This window comes from Coffea eugenioides, chromosome 1 (assembly GCF_003713205.1).
Source record: "Coffea eugenioides isolate CCC68of chromosome 1, Ceug_1.0, whole genome shotgun sequence".
Lineage (NCBI taxonomy): Eukaryota > Viridiplantae > Streptophyta > Magnoliopsida > Gentianales > Rubiaceae > Coffea > Coffea eugenioides.
The window spans coordinates 51430167-51448939 of NC_040035.1; the positions used below are offsets into that span (position 1 = coordinate 51430167).

An 18773-nucleotide genomic window follows, 5' to 3' on the forward strand; every position below is an offset into this window, starting at 1 on the left:
GTATAGAAGATTCATACTTCATGATAAGTGCATTTGGTATGTTGAAAAAACCTATCCAAAGAAAGGACATACTTACAGGTTGGCAGGTGGTGTACTCGGGTAAATATGTGCTATACTCAGGCTGATTTTCTTATTTCACTCGCTAATTTCTACGCACCAGTATATAAATCACAATGACCACAAGGCACTTGGATATATCATCGGGTTTATTAATGGACTCGTAGATATGCAAATGATAGTGCTTTTAAAATGAGATAGGCTGATGACGGTTTTATTCGTTAACGATACTCCTCTTGATTTTTTTTCAGATTTTTTTTTTGATAAAAAGCAAATTTCATTAATGAATTACTGAAAATCGTCTAATACGATTTGATTTACATTGCTGTTCTAATGACAAGTTAAACATTCTCATGATAAAAAAAGATGCATTGCAAATTCAATAAAAAATTTTCAATTGACACGCTGAAAAGGTCAAATAGATTGTCATTAACAAATAAAGAAATGTCTCTTTTAAAGCAGTGCCATTTGCAGGTGTCTTTTGATTCTTCGAAACAAGTAAATCATACAGTTCATAAATCATTTGCAGGTGTCTTTTGATTGACTGAAACAAGTAAATCATATAGTCCATAAATAGGACAATATTTACGACTTTATTTTATTATTTCACAATTACCCACAGCATTAGCTCATTAAGTATTGATTCGTCGTCAACAAGCTATATGAATCAAACTAAGCGTAAGCGGGAGCGAGCGCAAGGGAATCCCCTGCGTCACATATAAATAAAGTAAGCCAATTTTTTCTTTAATTTAACCTTCCATTAAAATACATTTACTTCTACTCTTTTATCTTCTGCATCTTTTAATTGCTCAAAAATTTTCCTCAACCCTCAAACTTTACGAAAATTATCTGAAAACTCGGTTCTTTTCTTGAATATCGTGATCATAACAATTTCAAGACAACGACTCATTCGATTCTCATATGGAGATTTCATCGATCAGAAAGTCATGAAATCGCAATACATTTGCGGTTAGGGCCTTGAGTTTCTTCATCTCATTGGAGAAAACAGCTGAAAAATCATAATCTAATAGAGAACCTGCTATATCTTGAATGGGAATCGATATTATATCTGATTCTTTTGCATTGAATCTTCAACTCAGAGAACCGAATCATCTTCTTCTGAAGATTTGCGTTTTCGGAGGAGAGAACGAGATCAGAAATCTACCACAGACGCTAAAAACGAATTATAACAGTCAGATTCCAGCTGTAAAACAGAGGTAAAGACAACAAGTAAGAGGAGAACGTCAGATTTCAACGACATTACAGAGGAACTGGGCTATTACCATTCTTCATTGCAGAACCCGCAGACTATTCTCAGGCGAAAGGTTTCTGTTTGTATTGGAGAGGTAATATTTCTTTCTGCTGGTATTTTCGTTAATGTCGGGTAATATTTGGTTGAAACGACTTGGAGAACTCTCTCGATTATCTTTTTTGTATTTTTGTTTCGATATTGAATTTGAAAAATGGCGGGCTCGAGAAAAGAAAGAGGAAAAACAAAATTTATCACCGTTCCTTTTTTTTTTTTTTTTTTGAATATAAACTTTTCTTGTTTTATTTACTTGGATTACAGCTCTATACTTTGCGGCCTGCGGAATATACAATATAGGGTTGTACTTGGAGCTGGTTCAACCAATAAAATGCCAAAATTAGCCTTGAGTTTCGGATGACTTTTGCAGAGCAGGAACGAATCTTAGTGTGTTTGGTCAGGAGATTATTTGTTTAAATTTATTTGCTTATATCACCATTACAATTTTTAATACACTTTTTGATCTTCTCAATTACCTTTTTATCTCACATACATCACATCATAAAAAATATTACATTAAAAATATCTCAAATAATTTACAATCCAAACACACTCTATTATATAATGGTAGAGACGAGAAAAATAGATGGAGTACAAGGTTTCCTTAGCGGGCTTGCAAGATTTTCTTATTCTTGAACTTTTTCTGAAAAAAATCACAACCTAAAATGTGTTAGATTTGGTAACTGAATTACCATATTATAAATGTATGTTCTTCTAGTTTGGTTTGCATGATTGAATTTGGATCAAAGGCACTTCGGTCAATTTTAATTTTCTAATTACTGAAATTTTCTTTTTTTTTATGTTTATTTTTTGGAGATATAACTATTGAAAGTTGAAGAAATGTACTCCTTCGTCTTCTTCATATGGTCCATTTCCTAGATTGCAGTTGCTATCATATTGAGCATTATAATTTTATTGTAACTTTCGGTCATCAGACTTACAGAATTTCTTAAGAAATTATTATGTTTTCCTTTGCATAATATTCAGAGATTAGAACGCTCTTACTTAGGGAGCAAGAATCGAGTGCTGATGTACACGTTGACATGTCAAATTAATCGACATGCAAGCAAAATATGCATTTACTTGCGACTTTTTTCCATGAATATCATGTGTCTTACATCTCCTGTACGTTTTGCTTTGTCCTCCTTCGCAAGTCTGTAGAACATTGCTAATCCTTTATTCTTTTCCTATGTTTCTGTCGTCTTGTACGCAGAATACCAGGATCCAATAACTTTTGCCATCTGAACCAATTCAGTCTTTCATCTCCTGGACTTCATCAGGTACATTCGTCAGAACTACGAATTACAATATTTTGATTCATATCCAACCGCACGGATCTAATTGGAACATCTCTATGTCTCACACCCTCGTTGGTGACTTGAAATGACCAGCATGTCAAGTAAACAGAAGCGAAAGCGACTACTCAAAGTTGAGAACCCCAAGGAGTGCAAAAGGGATTGGATAAATTTTATTCAGCAAGAGCGGGGGGTAGTCCCTTATATTAGGAATGAATCAGGAGGTCCAAAGGTAATCCCGGAGGTAGCTAACGAATCAGAGTACGAGGCAATCCCCAAAAAAGATCCATTTCAAGCTTATTTGCCTATCTTGTCCACTAAGGACCAGTACGCCAGCAACCCAAACAATCGAAAGTGGTTTGGTACGAAGATATGGTCAAGAAATGAACCAAACCAACCTAGCCAAGAGACGAACAACAGTTCGACGCACGAGGGGGATGCTTGTAATTGCCAAATGCCTGGATCTGTTGACTGTGTTCATCGTCATATGGTGGAGGAAAGAGGAAAACTGAAGGCTGAATTGGGGCCTGCTTTTCAAACCTGGAAATTTGATGAGATGGGAGAAGATTCTGCTGATTCCTGGACTTTAGGGGATATGCTTAGGTTCAACTCTGTGATGAAGAAAAGGAACCTTCCCTCATCAACGCGTAAAACTTTTCTGCAGCTGGCCAGTCAATTTCTGCCCAACAAAAGTAGAGCAAGCATAGTCAGCTACTACTTTAATTTTTACCTTCCCAGCTGGAGAATTCGCAAGAGAACCAGGTTGAACCGTACTGCGGCTGAAATTGACACAGACGATGATGATGACGAGGTTATTGGAGAAACCTCCAATGCTAATGGTACCCAGAATAAGTACTTGACAGGGAAGCGATGAAACTCACGAGGCAGGGAACAATCCTCCGAGTGGTTTCGCACATAACAGGCTGGAAATTGGATACTTAGTTTGGAGTATACTTTTCTTGTATTGTAGTATACAGACAGAATGTCATACAACTGTCCATATTCTCATAGCAAAGAAGAGAAGTAGTGGCACATGGACTTTGACACAAGGGTGCAACTGGTGCAGCTGATCTTGCCAATTCAGGAGAAGTACCGGAATTGTTATTACTAGAGTTGTTGTACTTGATACGGCATTGGTCCAGGAAATGTAAATCTTATGTAGCTGCTTTGCTGGTACGTGTTTTAGTACTTTTCATTTCTCGTAATCTTTGGATGATACCTTGTGCTTTAATAGAATGCCCAGAATATATTCCAAGGATATATAGAAGAATTATCTAAATGCCCAGAATATATTACTCGTATAGTTGTTGAGTGATCCAATTGGATGAATTTTGGTTGGTTCCGAACTGATTCATGGTCGAGTCAGAAGTTGATAAGAGGCTTTATTAGGGGTTTGGTTCTCGCTTGACATGTTAGTGTCAAGTCTGAGAAAAAGAGTTTTCTTTGTTCAATAGTCCAATTAGTCACTACAGTACATAATCTGAAATGTAAACAATATGAGGCATAAATTAAATCTGATCATGATAAATAAATTTTGAGTAGAATCCACAAGTACCATGATAGGTTTAACTAATTAAACCGTATAAAAGTATAGTGACTAGCTCCAAAAACCCTCTTAAGTCATCAGATTTGAGCACAATAAACGTTGTGCCCTACAGTTTTCCATGGATCTTTTGGTTGGTTGTGGTTAATAGATCTTCATTTAGTGAATTGGCTTCCAATCTGTATATTGGCTTAGAAAGTTTCTCAGATTTATTCAATGAGGTGAAATTTATATAGGTCCAAAATATCATCCCTGTTAATCCAATTAAATATTTAAATTTACACAGATTTAATTACCTAGATTTTTTTTTTAAATTTTACAAACCAATTCCTACTTTGCTTTTGATCCAAGAATGACAATATTATGTGAATTCCGTATAAGAAAAACTAAATTACTTGAGTGACACGTATTAATATTACCAACAAGTGTTTTAATTTTGACAAACACGACGTCATCTTTTTTTACCTTCCTTCCCTTTGACATTTGAAAGCGTATTGCTATTGTCTTTTTACCTCAAGAATGATCACTCTAGGTAAGTCCATGTAAGAAAAAAATATAATTGTAAAATAAACTAAATAGCAAACATTACCATGAATCATTTTCCTGCGCATTCACGCACTTAATTTGGCGCCTTTTGTCAAAGACAATATCCTTCTTCCCCACCTTTCTTTTGATGTCTTGATTAGTAGGTACATTGATTGGTATGGCCACCAGAAGAGGGACTAAGTAAGTCCCTCCATGCCCCGTGGGCGAAGATTAGGGGTCAAACCCTCTAATTGTGTTTCCTTTTCAGAATTTTTTGGCATATGATCGAAAGTTATTTAACTCTCATAAAGCATTTTAATAAATTAGATAGGTTCATCTCCGTCTTCTTTTTCCATTATAGTATTAATTGCAACAATGTTGTACTAAAAATAAATATTAGTATGATGGAATGCAGACTTGACCATCTCCTTTAATAGAAAAAAGAGACATCGAATAATTATCGAGCTACTCAATATACCAACTCATTTAATTTGACCCACTCCATGCATATCATGCAGCACAATTTCATTTTGGCGATGGATCAAAAGCAAAAAATAAAAGAAAAGAAAATTTAGCGAAGAAAATTTATTCTATAGACACTGAGCCCATCAATGGAAGAACCCATGGAAAACGGGTACTTTTAAATTTTCTTTTATTCTTATCATTTTGCTAATATATAAGTGATTGGGAAAGATTATTCAGTTATCTTCCTAGTTTCTATTTTATTTTTTTTTAAGAAGGTGATTTTGAATTTAGAACCTTATATTTACAATCTTTTCCGTTTTACCACCCAACTTAACCTTCCCCTATCTTCTTAGTTTGGAAATTTTATATACAATCCTCAACCATCAATTGGATTTTTGCAAACCTGTTTATCTTATCAGAAATCAACCCTTTTCTTTCTACCTCTCCTCTTCTTCAACTTTTCCCAATTTCCCCTCCTCTCTTCAAACGCATTCCCTTAGGGAAGGAGATCACGTGATGGTCACCTTCCCATGAATTTCATTTTGTTTTGTTTTGTTTTTCTAATAAACTCTTTCCTGAATTTTTTTTAATGAACTTTTTCTATTTTTCCTAGAAATTCTAAGTGAGAATTTTCTATTCTCCTATAGATTACTATGGACATTTTTGTGTTTTTCTTTTTTTTATTGTTAGATCTTAATTTACTTCAGATTTGGTCGTCAGATCTGAAATATTTTTGGAATTTTGGATCTAATTCGACAGATCGCATCATATTATTAGAGTTTAAAATCATTAATTAATAAATCCAGTGATTGGAATATACATAGTAGGGAGCTACAGTGATTTATTTGTTAGAGACAATTTTGAAATTTCTTTTATTTTTTAGATTTGTTCATAATTTTTTGGATCTATTAATGCAGATTTGTAATTTTTAATGCGTGTTCAACCTACCATTAGGGTAGAGATATAGATCAAATCACGCTGGACGATTTTCAATAATTTGTTAATGAAGTTTGCTTTTTATAATAATAAAAAATCAATTGGATTTTTGTATTATATTTCTTGCTTAACCTCCAAAACCTACTATTATTTTCTCTCTTACCTAAAATTTTAGGGATATACATCGATATCTTATTTATAGATTTTAAAATCCTATATCCAATGACAATTTTGATTTGTATACCGTATGTAATTTTCAAAATAACATTAGTGATATAAGCACCCATTAGACGGACTTTAATATTTACTATTACTTTTCTTACATTGTCATACATCACTATGACCATATGCTATTCGATTGGAAAATCCTATTTAAGCGACAACCATAAACTAAAGATAGCTCATCTTCTTGATTTTAGAAATTTTATATTTGCATCTATTATTTAAAATATCGTGATTTTAAGTCACTTCTTACATGTGAATTTCTATTAAATTACACGGTCTATAAGTAGGTCTCTAGATCGGATCTATGTAAATCTAAAGGCCCTTCTTTAATGGGCTACCATCTCATTTAGTAATTCATTCAAATGAACTATTAAAGCCTGAGAATTGAGTTGATTGGCTTTGAGGGATGATGCAAGTCCTCACTTGCCACCTATATATTGTGTCAACTAGCTTCCCACAACTCTCATTTGTTATATTGCAAGGGCTATGGTTGAGAAGAGCAACATGCATCTTTAAAGTGTTCAACCTCTCCATAACAATATAGGTGTGTGTTCCCAAACTCCATTCTTTATAGGGACTCTTTGGAAAAGTACTATACTAGTCAATTTCCTTTTCTCCAAAAGCTATTTGTCACCTTTTTCCTTCACATTATAGTTGTCTTCATTTATTTGTTGTTGTATCATCTTTAATAGCAAGAATCAGAGGCATAAGACAGGCAATTGTTTCTTACTAAAAATTGTCGAAGAAGATCAAAGCATTAGAAGAGGCTTATCTATTGGTATTTTTTTTTAGGTATTTATTATACTTTCAATCATTTTACCATAATTTGCATTCCATTTCCCTCTCCCAAAAGAATTTAAGTTTTACAAATAAAAATTCCCAATTTTTTTGGATATAAATTAAAAAATTAATTTCTATGACTTAAAATTAGTTAATCCTAGTAACCATTTTTTTGTTGGTAATTTTCTTCCTTGGATATTCGTTTTAGAGATTTTAGCTGAAATATTTGCGGATATTTCTGGTCTAAGAATAAAGAAATTTGCTAAATACTATTTATCCGTTTAAAAAAAATGAAAAAAATATGCAGTCTGACAGCCCAAAAAAAAATCGTTGAAACAATACAATTCCTTCTTGAATCCTAAATTCCTCTGATATCGGTTCGGACGCTCTGTTTAGCCGATATCCAGGGTTAGGGTTTAATTTCATATATCAGAAATTTTCTTGAATATTAATTCCCGGTGCACCGGTAAATGGATAACTCGAATTCAATTCAAGTTGTGTAGAATTCGCAACACTAGAAATGTGTTATTCAATTCATGCATGGGTAGATTGAAGCTTAAGCGATTCAGCAAAATTTTTGCTTCTCTTGTTTTCAATGAAGATTGCTCCGACCATCTAAACGTAAACGGCAATTACCAGCAAAATGGAGGTTTTTTTTTATTTCATTTGATTTTATTTATTTCCCCGCATATTCTTGTAACAGATAATTTCAATCTCATGCTAGAATCTTGTTGGCCTCCGTTTATTGGCTGGAATCCATAAACAGAGTACAAGCTTGGTGGGCTTCTTGAAATTTTGTGTTGTAAGATAAATGAACTATTTTCTCTCCTTTTTTTTTTCGGAGGAGAAGCAATGAATTGTCGTCACCAAAATCAATTGCTTATGCAAAGCAACGCCTTCTTTTGGTGGAAGGCAAAGCTATTTTGCTGAATCGCTAGCTCTGTGTCTTTGAGGTGCTTTTGAAAACTGTTGTCTGCATGTAGTATTTGCTAACTGATAGTAGTATTTCTTTTCTGTACAATTTAGCGGCCTACGATGACATAAAATCAATTTTAATCAATAGCATTACAGCCTCCCCCAGCACACAGTATTGGGAGAGTGGAATCGTGCAATCCGAAGAAGCTATTCGCTTGCTAATATCATCTTCTCCATCTTGAACAGGTTCCTTCCCCTTGCTTTACTGGTTAAAAATAATGACAGGTGATGGTGCTTGATGTGTCTTTTATTGCATGAATGCACTGAGTCTTGCACAATTCTTTTCATGAATTCTATAGTTCAAATTAGCAATTCGTTGGAGTTCATCTTGTGCATTGTCCTATTTTATCTAGACTAACGAACGTGCTTAGCAGTATCAAGCATCTTGCATCTATTTGCTTGTGTACCTACACCTACAAAGTACTTGAGATTGCCAGTCCCTTTGGAGCATTTTTCTCATTGTTGATTGTCTTCAGAAGGACGAAGAAATGAAGCCCTCAAAGGAACTCCATATCCAGAAGGAGAACGATCCAGTTCCTAAAGGTTGGATAGAGTACATATGTGATGATAGTCTCAGACTCGCAATTCCAGTCGGACCTCGTTTTCAGGCTGATCTGCCAGCTTTGCCTGTTTCCCTACACAAGAATGGTCAGCACAACATGCACAGGAAATCTCGCAGTTCAAAGTGGTTAAGCATCAAGGTATGGCCAACTAAAGGCAGAAGCCTGGAAGTCTCTGGAGATGTGATCGGAAAAGGAAGACCCAAGTCTTGTTCATGTGTATCCCCTGGATCTGTTGAATGCGTTAGACAGCACATCAATGCTAAGAAAATCCAGCTGCAATCTGATCTGGGGCCTGCCTTTTGGCAATGGAAATTTGAAAGCATGGGAGAAGATGTTTCCAAGTTATGGACTTTGGAAGAACAGAAGAAGTTCAAGGATGTTGTGAGAATACATGCCAAATCTTTTGGTCAGAGTTTAATCAATTCCGCCCTTGAGTACTTACCTTGTCAAAGCAGAGAGACAATAGTAAATTACTACTTAAATGTACATATTCTACGGCGAATAGCTAAACAAACCAGGTTGGGCTCTTCAAGGATTGACACAGATGATGAATCGGAAGAGACTCCTCCTGCCAAGGGATCTAGAAAGCGGCTCCAGGCCAATCATGTTACCTCAAGTATTTCCAAATATGTGAAGACCAAATACCTGATGGGTCGAAGATGATGCTGCAATAAGCAACTTTCTGATCTTATGACACCCCATGCCCTTGTGTGTGGAGTTCATCCTTTGTTTGTAGATAGTATAATAGCTGAAGCAGGACTAGGTTTTCCAAACTCAGTTTTCTTGAAGGCATGTAAAGTTCATTCATATCTATCAACTTGTTTGTTGTTGTGCGTTTTGATGTCTCAGCTGAAAGGCGATTGTGCCATTTTAAAGGCTTAATTTCGAAAGCTATATCTGACTCTCATTCATTAGTATGGGGGAGAACAAGTTGGATTTTCATTAGAACCGGTGCCAAGAAGCGCAAATTGCGAATCTTTATTTGAGTCGAGTCTCGCGCCTCCACTAGATCTACATTTTTTTAACCCATCTGTATAAATGCCTATTGTAATTTGTCCTCGAAAGCAAAATTTTCATTAGTATGGGGGATGCAATATAGTAGGGGGCTGAATAAGCCACTGAACCTGCACTTCTCCGGAAATTTGCGCCACCATAATTGGGGATCGGAGGCTGCTGATAAGAGCACTTTAGATATCTATAGTACCGAGTAATTCTTACACAATAACAATGTCATCAAAGCACATATTGCTGCTGGTAACTTTCACTATTTCTTAGGCATAATAAGAGCCCAACAATGAAAAGGAACAAACATGTGGAAAACCAAGACACAAAAATGCTGTAACTCGTATTATTATGTCATGGATACTGCCTAAAAGCAGTAGAGTTACAACATGCTGGTCCTGCCTTGCTATCACCCATAAACAAGAAGAGAAACAACTAGTAATCCTTACAAAGTCATAGCATTAACTCAATGCGCACTCAGAAATTTTAATATTCAGTTGAGCCGTAAAAGACTACCATCAACAAAATGTGAGTCTTGCAGCTTGTCCCTTCTCGATTTCCCGTTCCTGGAGGTCCTCAAGGGTGTCAAATAAAATGGTAAAACACCATCATCCAAATTGCTTGAAGCATATGCAGCTCTGTGATTTCGTCCCAGCACAAATTCTTCCCGGCTCCTGTTGGCCCAGTCAGAATCATCACCAAGACTCATCATACCATTACTTGACCTGATCACCTCACAAGAACGTCTTGCACCAACAATGCTACTGCTCCTCATAAGCTTCCAATGAGTGGCAGCTTTGATTTCTTCACCAGCCTCCTTTTCTTGCTTCTCACAAGCCTGAGCAGGTGAACAATCCCCCATTGGTTTTTCAAACTTGTTTTCACAGGACTTTTGCTTGAAACCAAACACGTTCAACACCCTTCGCCACCTAACAGGCTTCTTTGACCCCAAATTACTTCTATCTTCAAGAGCAGGAGAGTTCTCCCTGGAAAAAGATTCAAATTTCTTCTTGTGATCATCTTTGATCGAATTCAAATGCCAATCTTTCAATTCCCTCTCCGTAATTACCAGCCTTCCAGGAGAGGCCTTCGCATAATCCCCATCCAATACCGCCATCTTCTTCCCAAAACTCCTAACAGAGCTTGACCTATCAAAACTACTTCGCCTTTGAGAAGACGAGGAATCCGAATTAGACTGAGCTGACCCTCCAGAACTGGTCTCATCTTCCATTATCGAATGCATTTGCCCGTCAACAGATACTCTATGATGATCAATCCTATTTCCGCCACTTAAAATCGCATTGTCCACAACTGACAACATCGGAGCAAGCCTGGGAATAGTCCTAGCGATCAAATACCCATCCCAAGAAGCTCTCGGCTCATCAATCGAAATGCGCCCGCCCTCCACAGACAATCTCCCAGCATCAACAGAAAACCTAGGCTCTGTATCACAAGATCTCCTGCCCATTGCATAATCCGCAGCCACAGACTGAGTTTCCTCCAATTTCTTCCCTTTTGGACCATTTACTTCACAATTAATCCCACCAACAGTGCCTCCATCATTGCTATAAAGAACCTTTTTCTTCTGCTTCTGCTTCCATTTTTGCAATTTCTTGCTGAAAACAGAAGCTGCCTCCCTTATATTTCCAGCTAATTCCTTAAAATCTTTCGACCTCTGGCCCTTGCTCTGCAGTTCTAGATCTATGTGTTCTTTCATCGTCTTGACCTCTCCTTCTTCCAAATCATCCTCCTTCTCCTCCTCCTCGTCCCCATTGAATGCAACATGGGGATCCCTGTTTCCTCCTGCATTTTCTACTTTAATTTCTTCTCCGAACTCAGCAGCAGCAGCCGTGGTAATGTTCTTGGATTCAACCTTGGACTCCCTGTTAGATCCATTACTACATTCATCGTCCACATCAAACAGATGGGCCAGACTTTTCACGTTTCGAGCCCTAACGTCGCAGGACCTGCGCCTGGGCTCGGCGAAGCTGGTGGAAGCTTCGCATTTAGCAGTAAAAACAGACCTACAACGGCGCAACTCCGGAGACGACGTGGCGGCTGCAGCTTTGTTCAGGCAATTAACTGGTCCAGCTCCGGCGAGGTCGCCATTGCCGAGAGACGGGATGACTGCAGCAGAAGAAGAGGGTTCGAGGAGGTCAGCGGAAGAGTCGAGGCCGCAGAGTCGCTCGCGTAAGCAAGAAGCGCAAATGCCGGTGGCCGGATCAGCCGGGTGGAGGTGACATGAGGAAAGGCGGCGGGTACGAGGTGGATGGGCTTGAAATTCGGGTTTATTACGAGTCATTGGATTTGGAAATGGGTGATCCGAAATGGGTTCATTTTTTAGAAGGTGGAGCTGCAAACAGGGGCGGAAATGGTGTGAAGAAGTACGGAAGAAAACAAGATTAAGAGGTGTGGTGACAGTAGTGGTACTGTGATAAGTAACAGTGCAGAAAACGAGAATGGCAGAGTTGCAAGACAAGGTATCCGAAGACGAATGGATGAGTAAGTGTGAACAGACAGACGCTGGGCCTTTCCTTCGATAAACCCTCACTCACTCAATCCGGGGTTCCATTTGCACACTGATTTTTTTTTTTTTTTAGTATTGATTTTATAGATTTTTCTAATGAGTGTTTATTGAATACTAATTACTCCCTCCGTCCCACTTTGATAGTCCTGTTTCTTTTTTCACACATTTTAAGAAAAAGTAGTTAACTTTGTTGGAAAAGTAAATTTAGATTGCTATTTTCCTAAAATATCCTCACATTAAATAGAGTACAACTTTATGGGAACTTGAATTGATGGTAAAAAAAGAGTCAACTCTCATTAAATGTGGTATGTTTATAATAACGACAACTTACATTGAATAAGGGTATTTTAGGAAAATTAAAATACAATTACATTCTTCAATTAGAAAGTGGACTACAATTTAGGACAGATGAAAAAGGAACACAGGACTATCAAAGTGGGACGGAGGGAGTAATACATTTAAATCACACTTAACAAATTATGCGAATTTAAATCACACTTAACAAATTATGCGAATAAGCATCGATAATCATCACCCTCTCTTGCATTTTGTGCATAATTCTAATTAATTTTATTTTATCAAAAATTTAACACCTAAACTACATTTTAAATAGTACCGTGACAGACCCTTGATTTAGAAAAGTAATATTTGCACTTCTTAATTAGCCTCTAGCACTCTTTAAAGGCTATATTTTTAGTGAGTGATTTGGAGTGCAAGAAACTAAATAGGGAGTTCGAAACATCAATTCCCTTGATTTATTTTTGATAATCACATTTACACTATTATTTTTATCATATAGTTTTCATTTATTAAACTATATTATAAAACAAATTATGAGAATGCAAATAACAAAAAAATAGAGTGCAAATAACATTCATCTCTGTTTAGTCTTACTAATGTTTTCCTTTTATTTTTGGGCAACAGAAACTTCTCCTTGATTTATTGCTTGGCTAACATTTCGCAACGAGTAATTAATGTTCTCAGCATACCACCCAACAACTCACCTGTCTCTACCTTCCCTCTTTTAATCCTTTTAATTAATATTTGATATTAAGGACAACTTCACCTTTGGTCCACATCAACGAAATGTGGGAAGATAGCTTTAGCTAGAATTTATGGGTAAAGAAGTAGTACTGCTTTAAAACCGGTCAAGAGTTGGAGGGGGAATATTGATGCCAATAATATTGGCTTTTTTCTTAGGAAAAAAACCACAGATATTCATCCCATCCATTATATTATTTACACCAACCTTAACAACACTAGAGACGGAAAGAAATAAAAGACGGATTTTTCTAATGTAGCATTTGTTAGTACACTTAAATTATATTTAATTTATCATATATAAATACACATACTAATAATTATTATGTTACATTAAAATATCAACAAATAAATTCTATCTTAACCAATGCCTACTCCCTTGTTTGACAGACCCATAGAAAATTGGCACTTTTAATTACTTGGCTAAGAGGTTGAATGGGAAAAAAATGGATAAGATATTTGGGGAAGAAAAGAGAAGAGTGGGAGAGACAACGTAGAAACGGTTGTCCAATGATAGGGTCAACTAATGTCGAAAAATCGGAAAAATATAAAAGATTAAAAGTTTTTCATATATTATCGGTGTACAATTTTTTTTTACACTAGTAGGTTTAAACATGTCAAATAATAATGAATTCAATTTTAAAATTCAAATAATGCACATATGATATACATTCATATTCGTTGGTGTAAAAAAATTTTACTAAACCGTCAGTATATAAAAAGTTAATCCAATAATAAATAACAAAAATATTGAATAAGGGGGAAAATTTTAGATGCTCAATATACATTACTAATAACAATAGTCTGTCAACGAGTAATCACTATTAAATGATTAATTAGCAATACAACACGTGAAGGATGCAATCCGTCAATCTGTAACTGCAATTGTTGCTTTTATTCCCCCGATTTTAATATTGGGTCAATTTCATTTTATCCCCCACCAAAACTAGGACCTTTGATATTTTGTAACAGAATAAGATGATGTCACAAAAAATTTCGTGGCATGTGTGCCCTGTTCAAAAAGCTATTTTTTACACTTAAGTCCAACAAAAATTGTAGTTGAGGTCCAGAAGATCTTTTATATGGGCTTGCTTTCCATAATTCTCAGAGCATGAAAACTTTTCTTTTTTCCCAAATTTCACCACTTATATCTACTCAGTAAACTCTAAAGAGAATCTACCTTAAGCCACGTAGAAGAATAGAAGAAGACAAACAGCCTACTAGAATTAATTTTAGGACTTTTGAATGATTTTCCTATTTTCAATGCATTTAGTAACTGATTATATGGCTAATTTGTTGAATTAATGATTCGTATATTATTAGTGGATTTTTTTTGTTAAATTAGTGAATCTAGAAACATGTCACGTGTAAAAATAAAAATTTTAAAATTTGAATCAAAATGCTATATCATACATCTGAACTCACTACCACCAAATAATTATGAAAAAATAAATTTATTTTATCTAAAGTGTTTTGTAATATGTCTTTACATTGCCTTTGCAAATGATACTAGTCTAAGAATTGGTTTGACAATTTTTTATTTAAGGGGTAAAGATGAACTACTCCAAACATCGGCTGCGTTTGGATTGAGTGTTTTTGCACCTGTTTTTTAAAAACTGTTTTTCACATTCCAAATGCTACAGTAATGTGTATTTCAAAAACAACTTCAAAAACACCCATATCCAAACAATATATCAAAAACAACTCCAAATATATTTCAATTATGTATATTTAATTTGTATATTTTAATTATGTATTTTAATATGTATATTTCAATTATATTTTAATATATTTTAATATGTATATTTCAATTATATTTTAATATATTTTAATATGTATATTTCAATTATATTTTAATATATTTTAATATGTATATTTCAATTATGTATATTATATATATATTATATTAATATAAATATATTTATTTCAATTATGTATAATATTATATATATTATATCAATTGAAATAAATATTATATATTTATATAAATACATTTATTTATATATAAATTTATAAATATATTTATTCAATTTTGTTTTATAATATATATTAATATGTATATTTCAATTATGTATATTATACATAAATTATATTAATAATAATATATATTATATATATTATACATTTCTAATATTATATATTTATACATACATATTATAAATATTTTATTTTATTTATAATATATTTTTATATATTTATAATATATTTACATAAATATTATATGTTATATAAATTATATATAATATAATGTATAATATATTATACATTTATACATAATATATAAATATTTATGTTTATTTATAATATACATTTATATTATGTATAATATATAATATAATACATTTATACATTTATATTAATATACATAATATTAATTTTACATTTATACATAATATTAATACATGTATACATTTATATTAATTATATTAATACATTTCTACATAATATTAATATATATTTATAATTTATTAATTTATACATTTATATAATATTCATTTATAATTTATACATTTTTAATAATATACACTTATACATTTAAATATACATTTATATTATGTATTATATATATTAATACATTTATACATTTATATTAATATACATAATATTAATTTTACATTTATACATAATATCAATACATATATACATTTATATTAATTATATAAATACATTTCTACATAATATTAATATATATTTATAATATATTAATTTATACATTTATAATATTCATTTATAATTTATACATTTATAATAATATACACTTATAATTTATAATATATTTATAATATTCATTTATAATAATATACAGTTATACATTTATAAATATATTTATATTATGTATTATATATAATATAATACATTTATACATTTTTATATGAATATATAAATATATTTATTTATAAATATCTATAAATGTATTATAAATGCATAAATGCATATTTATATAAAATTATAAAATTTATAATTTATAATTTATACATTTATATAATATTCATTTATAATTTATTCATTTATAATAATATACATCTATACATTTGTAAATATAAATGGATTATAAATGCATAAATGTATATTTATATAAAAATATAAAAATTATAATATTCTAAAAATACTCAAAAATATGTTTCCAAAATACCTCTAAAAATAATCCAAAAAAATCTACAGTAAAAGTTTTTCATATAGTTTTTGAAAAACAACCCCAAAAACAACTAATCCAAACGGACTTGTTTTTCAGATTCAAAATGCTACAGTGGTGTTTTTGAAAAACAAACCCAAAAACATCTAATCCAAACGGAGCCATCGTTTTTTATAACATCGTTTTTTATAATTCTAGAAACCTTATAAACTTTCTCATAATCTCGATTGAGGTAATGGGAGGGAAAGAAAACGAAAGGAATTGGAGGGGATTAGTTTTTTCTCTTTTTTTTTGTAATTTATGTTGATTTCTGGGGAGGGAAATAGTCTAATTATTTTGTTGGGATATAGTTTGTGTTCGGTAACAGTTGATGTTTTTCTTTCTTTTCGTTTCTTCCTTAATCTAAACGAAAACTTTACAATTTCTTTCATTTATTAGCCAGAAACGGCTTTCCTGTACCTTTTTTTTTTTTTTTTTTTCCACTGATGCCCATTCCCTTCATTTCGTTTTATTTTCCTCAATCCAAACGGCGCCTTCGGACGGCCTTGACTAGCATATCGGGTGATTGCGTTAAATTGAAGACAATCATGGACTCGTATGCCATACTCCTGCCAGAGCTCAGATAGGACCCAAAATGGAGAACGCCAGGGAATCTCTTCAGCTAGCCAAGGAAGAGTCCGACCGCGTATCCCAACTCACCTTCCCTCCTCACCGACCCCATCTCGATTCTAGCTTCTACGAGTATTACGCCCTTCGCGGTATCCGAGTCGACCGAGTCGAACCTGGCTACGTTTCTTGCACTTTCAAAGTCCCTTCTCGCCTCATCGTAAGTAAAGTTCCCTGTATTTTGAGATATTAGCAAAATTACAGCTGAGTTCTTTGAGTAGTTTCAACTGATTATGTAGGTATTTTATTTTCTATTTGAATTTTGACTAAAATTTGTGAACCTTTTTCAGTCATTTTATTTATTTATTTTTGTGGGTCTTCGTTCAGGATAGGAATGGAAATTTGGCATCAGGGGCTGTGGCCAACCTAGTGGATGAAATGGGTGGTGCTTTGGTCCACGTGGAAGGACTCCCCATGAATGTTTCAGTGGATATGTCCATTTCTTACCTCTCAACTGCCAAACTTGATGTAAGCCCTCCTCAAATGATTTCAATTTCCAGGTTGGAATATCTAATGTTCATGTTAATGAACGAGTAATTCAGATATTCTGGTTTTAGTTAATAATACTTTCATTTGTGCGTTAATAAATCTCTTCGTTATTAAGCAGGATTGTTTGATAACTTGATAAGGGCTATCGATCCAATATATTGGTATTTTTATTGCAAATTGGGAAAAAAAGAGAGGGTATTCTTGTTATTACCAGATCAGGGGCTAATCGGTTTTGTGCGTCACATATTGGCTAAAAGTGAAATTGTTTGATTGGCAAATGTTGGTTTTTGACTTGATTAGTTGAATATCTTACTTTCTCAGGATGAATTGGAGATTGTCTCGACACTTTTAGGTCGAAAAGGTGGTTATTCTGGAACACTTGTGATCGTGAGGAACAAATTAACAGGAGAGCTTATTGCCGAAGGCCGACATTCACTGTTTGGTAAACATGCAAGCAAAATGTGATGTTATGATCACTGGATGTATGTAATACATGCAGAAACTTTTATTTTGACATCAGGGACATGTTTCTACTTAGATAATGAAATTTATAATTGCATGTTAGCAATAAGCGTTCATTTTGAAATTTGAAAGAAACTGGTGGAGATTTAAATCTTTTAAGTTTTAGTTGCCTTTTGTGCTTATGTACAGATCTTCCTACAAGTTTGCATCTAGTTGTTAAATATACTTGAATTTTGAATCTGCTGTATGTGTTATTGTGTTTGATGCATGGTCAAACTTCAGAGCAGAAGAAACAATGCCAAATTCATCTATTGTTATTAACTCTGTTTAATTGGTGAGCTCACATACCTGACCTGTGGATAGCACAAGAAATATAATCTTTCAAATGGTCACTTGGTGGTATTGCACATCAAATAAAATTAATTTAATCTTCATACATTGGAATTAAATTAGCAGTATCTAGAGTACACTGTCAGCTAAAAACAATGAGCTGCAAGTGACAACAGTAACCACAGGAACAGTGTACAAAGGCAGAAGTAATTGTGGAATCCTGAGAAGGATGCCTGCAACAGATACCGAGCTTTGTATTCCTGTACTTGGAGAGTCAGATTGCTGGAAAAAAATAGGTAATTGGTGATGAACTTTTCTCCCAAAGCATTAACTGTGAAGGATAGTGGCTTTGTAGAGTGATTGCAACCAGTGTAAGATGTATACTTCTGTTGTATCGGCCTGTCTAATGGAGTTTGTGACATAGACTGCGGTTGTTTGGTTAGTAAGACAGCA

General features: G+C 33.7%; 4 protein-coding genes across 7 annotated transcripts; 3 read left to right on the forward strand and 1 right to left on the reverse strand.

The window, feature by feature from the left end:
* Nucleotides 1-2746: 2746 nt before the first annotated feature.
* LOC113774531 (AT-rich interactive domain-containing protein 1-like) lies at nt 2747-3532 on the forward strand. The gene has a single exon (XM_027319070.1). The coding sequence runs from the start codon at nt 2747-2749 to the stop codon at nt 3530-3532; it is 786 nt and encodes a 261-aa protein (XP_027174871.1).
* A 3925-nt stretch (nt 3533-7457) lies between these two features.
* Nucleotides 7458-9503, forward strand: LOC113778575 (AT-rich interactive domain-containing protein 2-like). Of its 4 annotated transcripts, XM_027324042.1 has the most exons (3): nt 7458-7781; nt 8204-8293; nt 8587-9503. In XM_027324042.1, the coding sequence occupies exon 3, from the start codon at nt 8596-8598 to the stop codon at nt 9331-9333; it is 738 nt and encodes a 245-aa protein (XP_027179843.1). In that variant the 5' UTR covers nt 7458-7781; nt 8204-8293; nt 8587-8595; the 3' UTR covers nt 9334-9503. The 4 variants fall into 4 exon arrangements, with proteins under 4 accessions (XP_027179843.1, XP_027179828.1, XP_027179819.1 ...); XM_027324027.1 differs by having other exon boundaries at nt 7458-8332; nt 8584-9503; XM_027324018.1 differs by having other exon boundaries at nt 7458-8332.
* A 397-nt stretch (nt 9504-9900) lies between these two features.
* On the reverse strand, nt 9901-12224 carry LOC113750487 (protein OCTOPUS-like). The gene has a single exon (XM_027294455.1). The coding sequence runs from the start codon at nt 11972-11974 to the stop codon at nt 10166-10168; it is 1809 nt and encodes a 602-aa protein (XP_027150256.1). The 5' UTR covers nt 11975-12224; the 3' UTR covers nt 9901-10165.
* A 4699-nt stretch (nt 12225-16923) lies between these two features.
* Nucleotides 16924-18321, forward strand: LOC113783566 (acyl-coenzyme A thioesterase 13). Its single transcript, XM_027329745.1, has 3 exons — nt 16924-17199; nt 17367-17507; nt 17850-18321. The coding sequence occupies exons 1-3, from the start codon at nt 17008-17010 to the stop codon at nt 17991-17993; spliced, it is 477 nt and encodes a 158-aa protein (XP_027185546.1). The 5' UTR covers nt 16924-17007; the 3' UTR covers nt 17994-18321.
* The last annotated feature ends 452 nt before the right edge of the window (nt 18322-18773 follow it).

Coding starts and splice junctions, on each gene's coding strand:
- LOC113783566 (XM_027329745.1), top strand. CDS start 17,008: ATGGAGAACGCCAGGGAATCTCTTCAGCTAGCCAAGGAAGAGTCCGAC. Junction 17,200..17,366: donor AAGTCCCTTCTCGCCTCATC/GTAAGTAAAGTT, acceptor GTCTTCGTTCAG/GATAGGAATGGAAATTTGGC. Junction 17,508..17,849: donor TCTCAACTGCCAAACTTGAT/GTAAGCCCTCCT, acceptor TTACTTTCTCAG/GATGAATTGGAGATTGTCTC.
- LOC113774531 (XM_027319070.1), top strand. CDS start 2,747: ATGACCAGCATGTCAAGTAAACAGAAGCGAAAGCGACTACTCAAAGTT.
- LOC113778575 (XM_027324027.1), top strand. CDS start 8,596: ATGAAGCCCTCAAAGGAACTCCATATCCAGAAGGAGAACGATCCAGTT.
- LOC113750487 (XM_027294455.1), bottom strand. CDS start 11,974: ATGACTCGTAATAAACCCGAATTTCAAGCCCATCCACCTCGTACCCGC.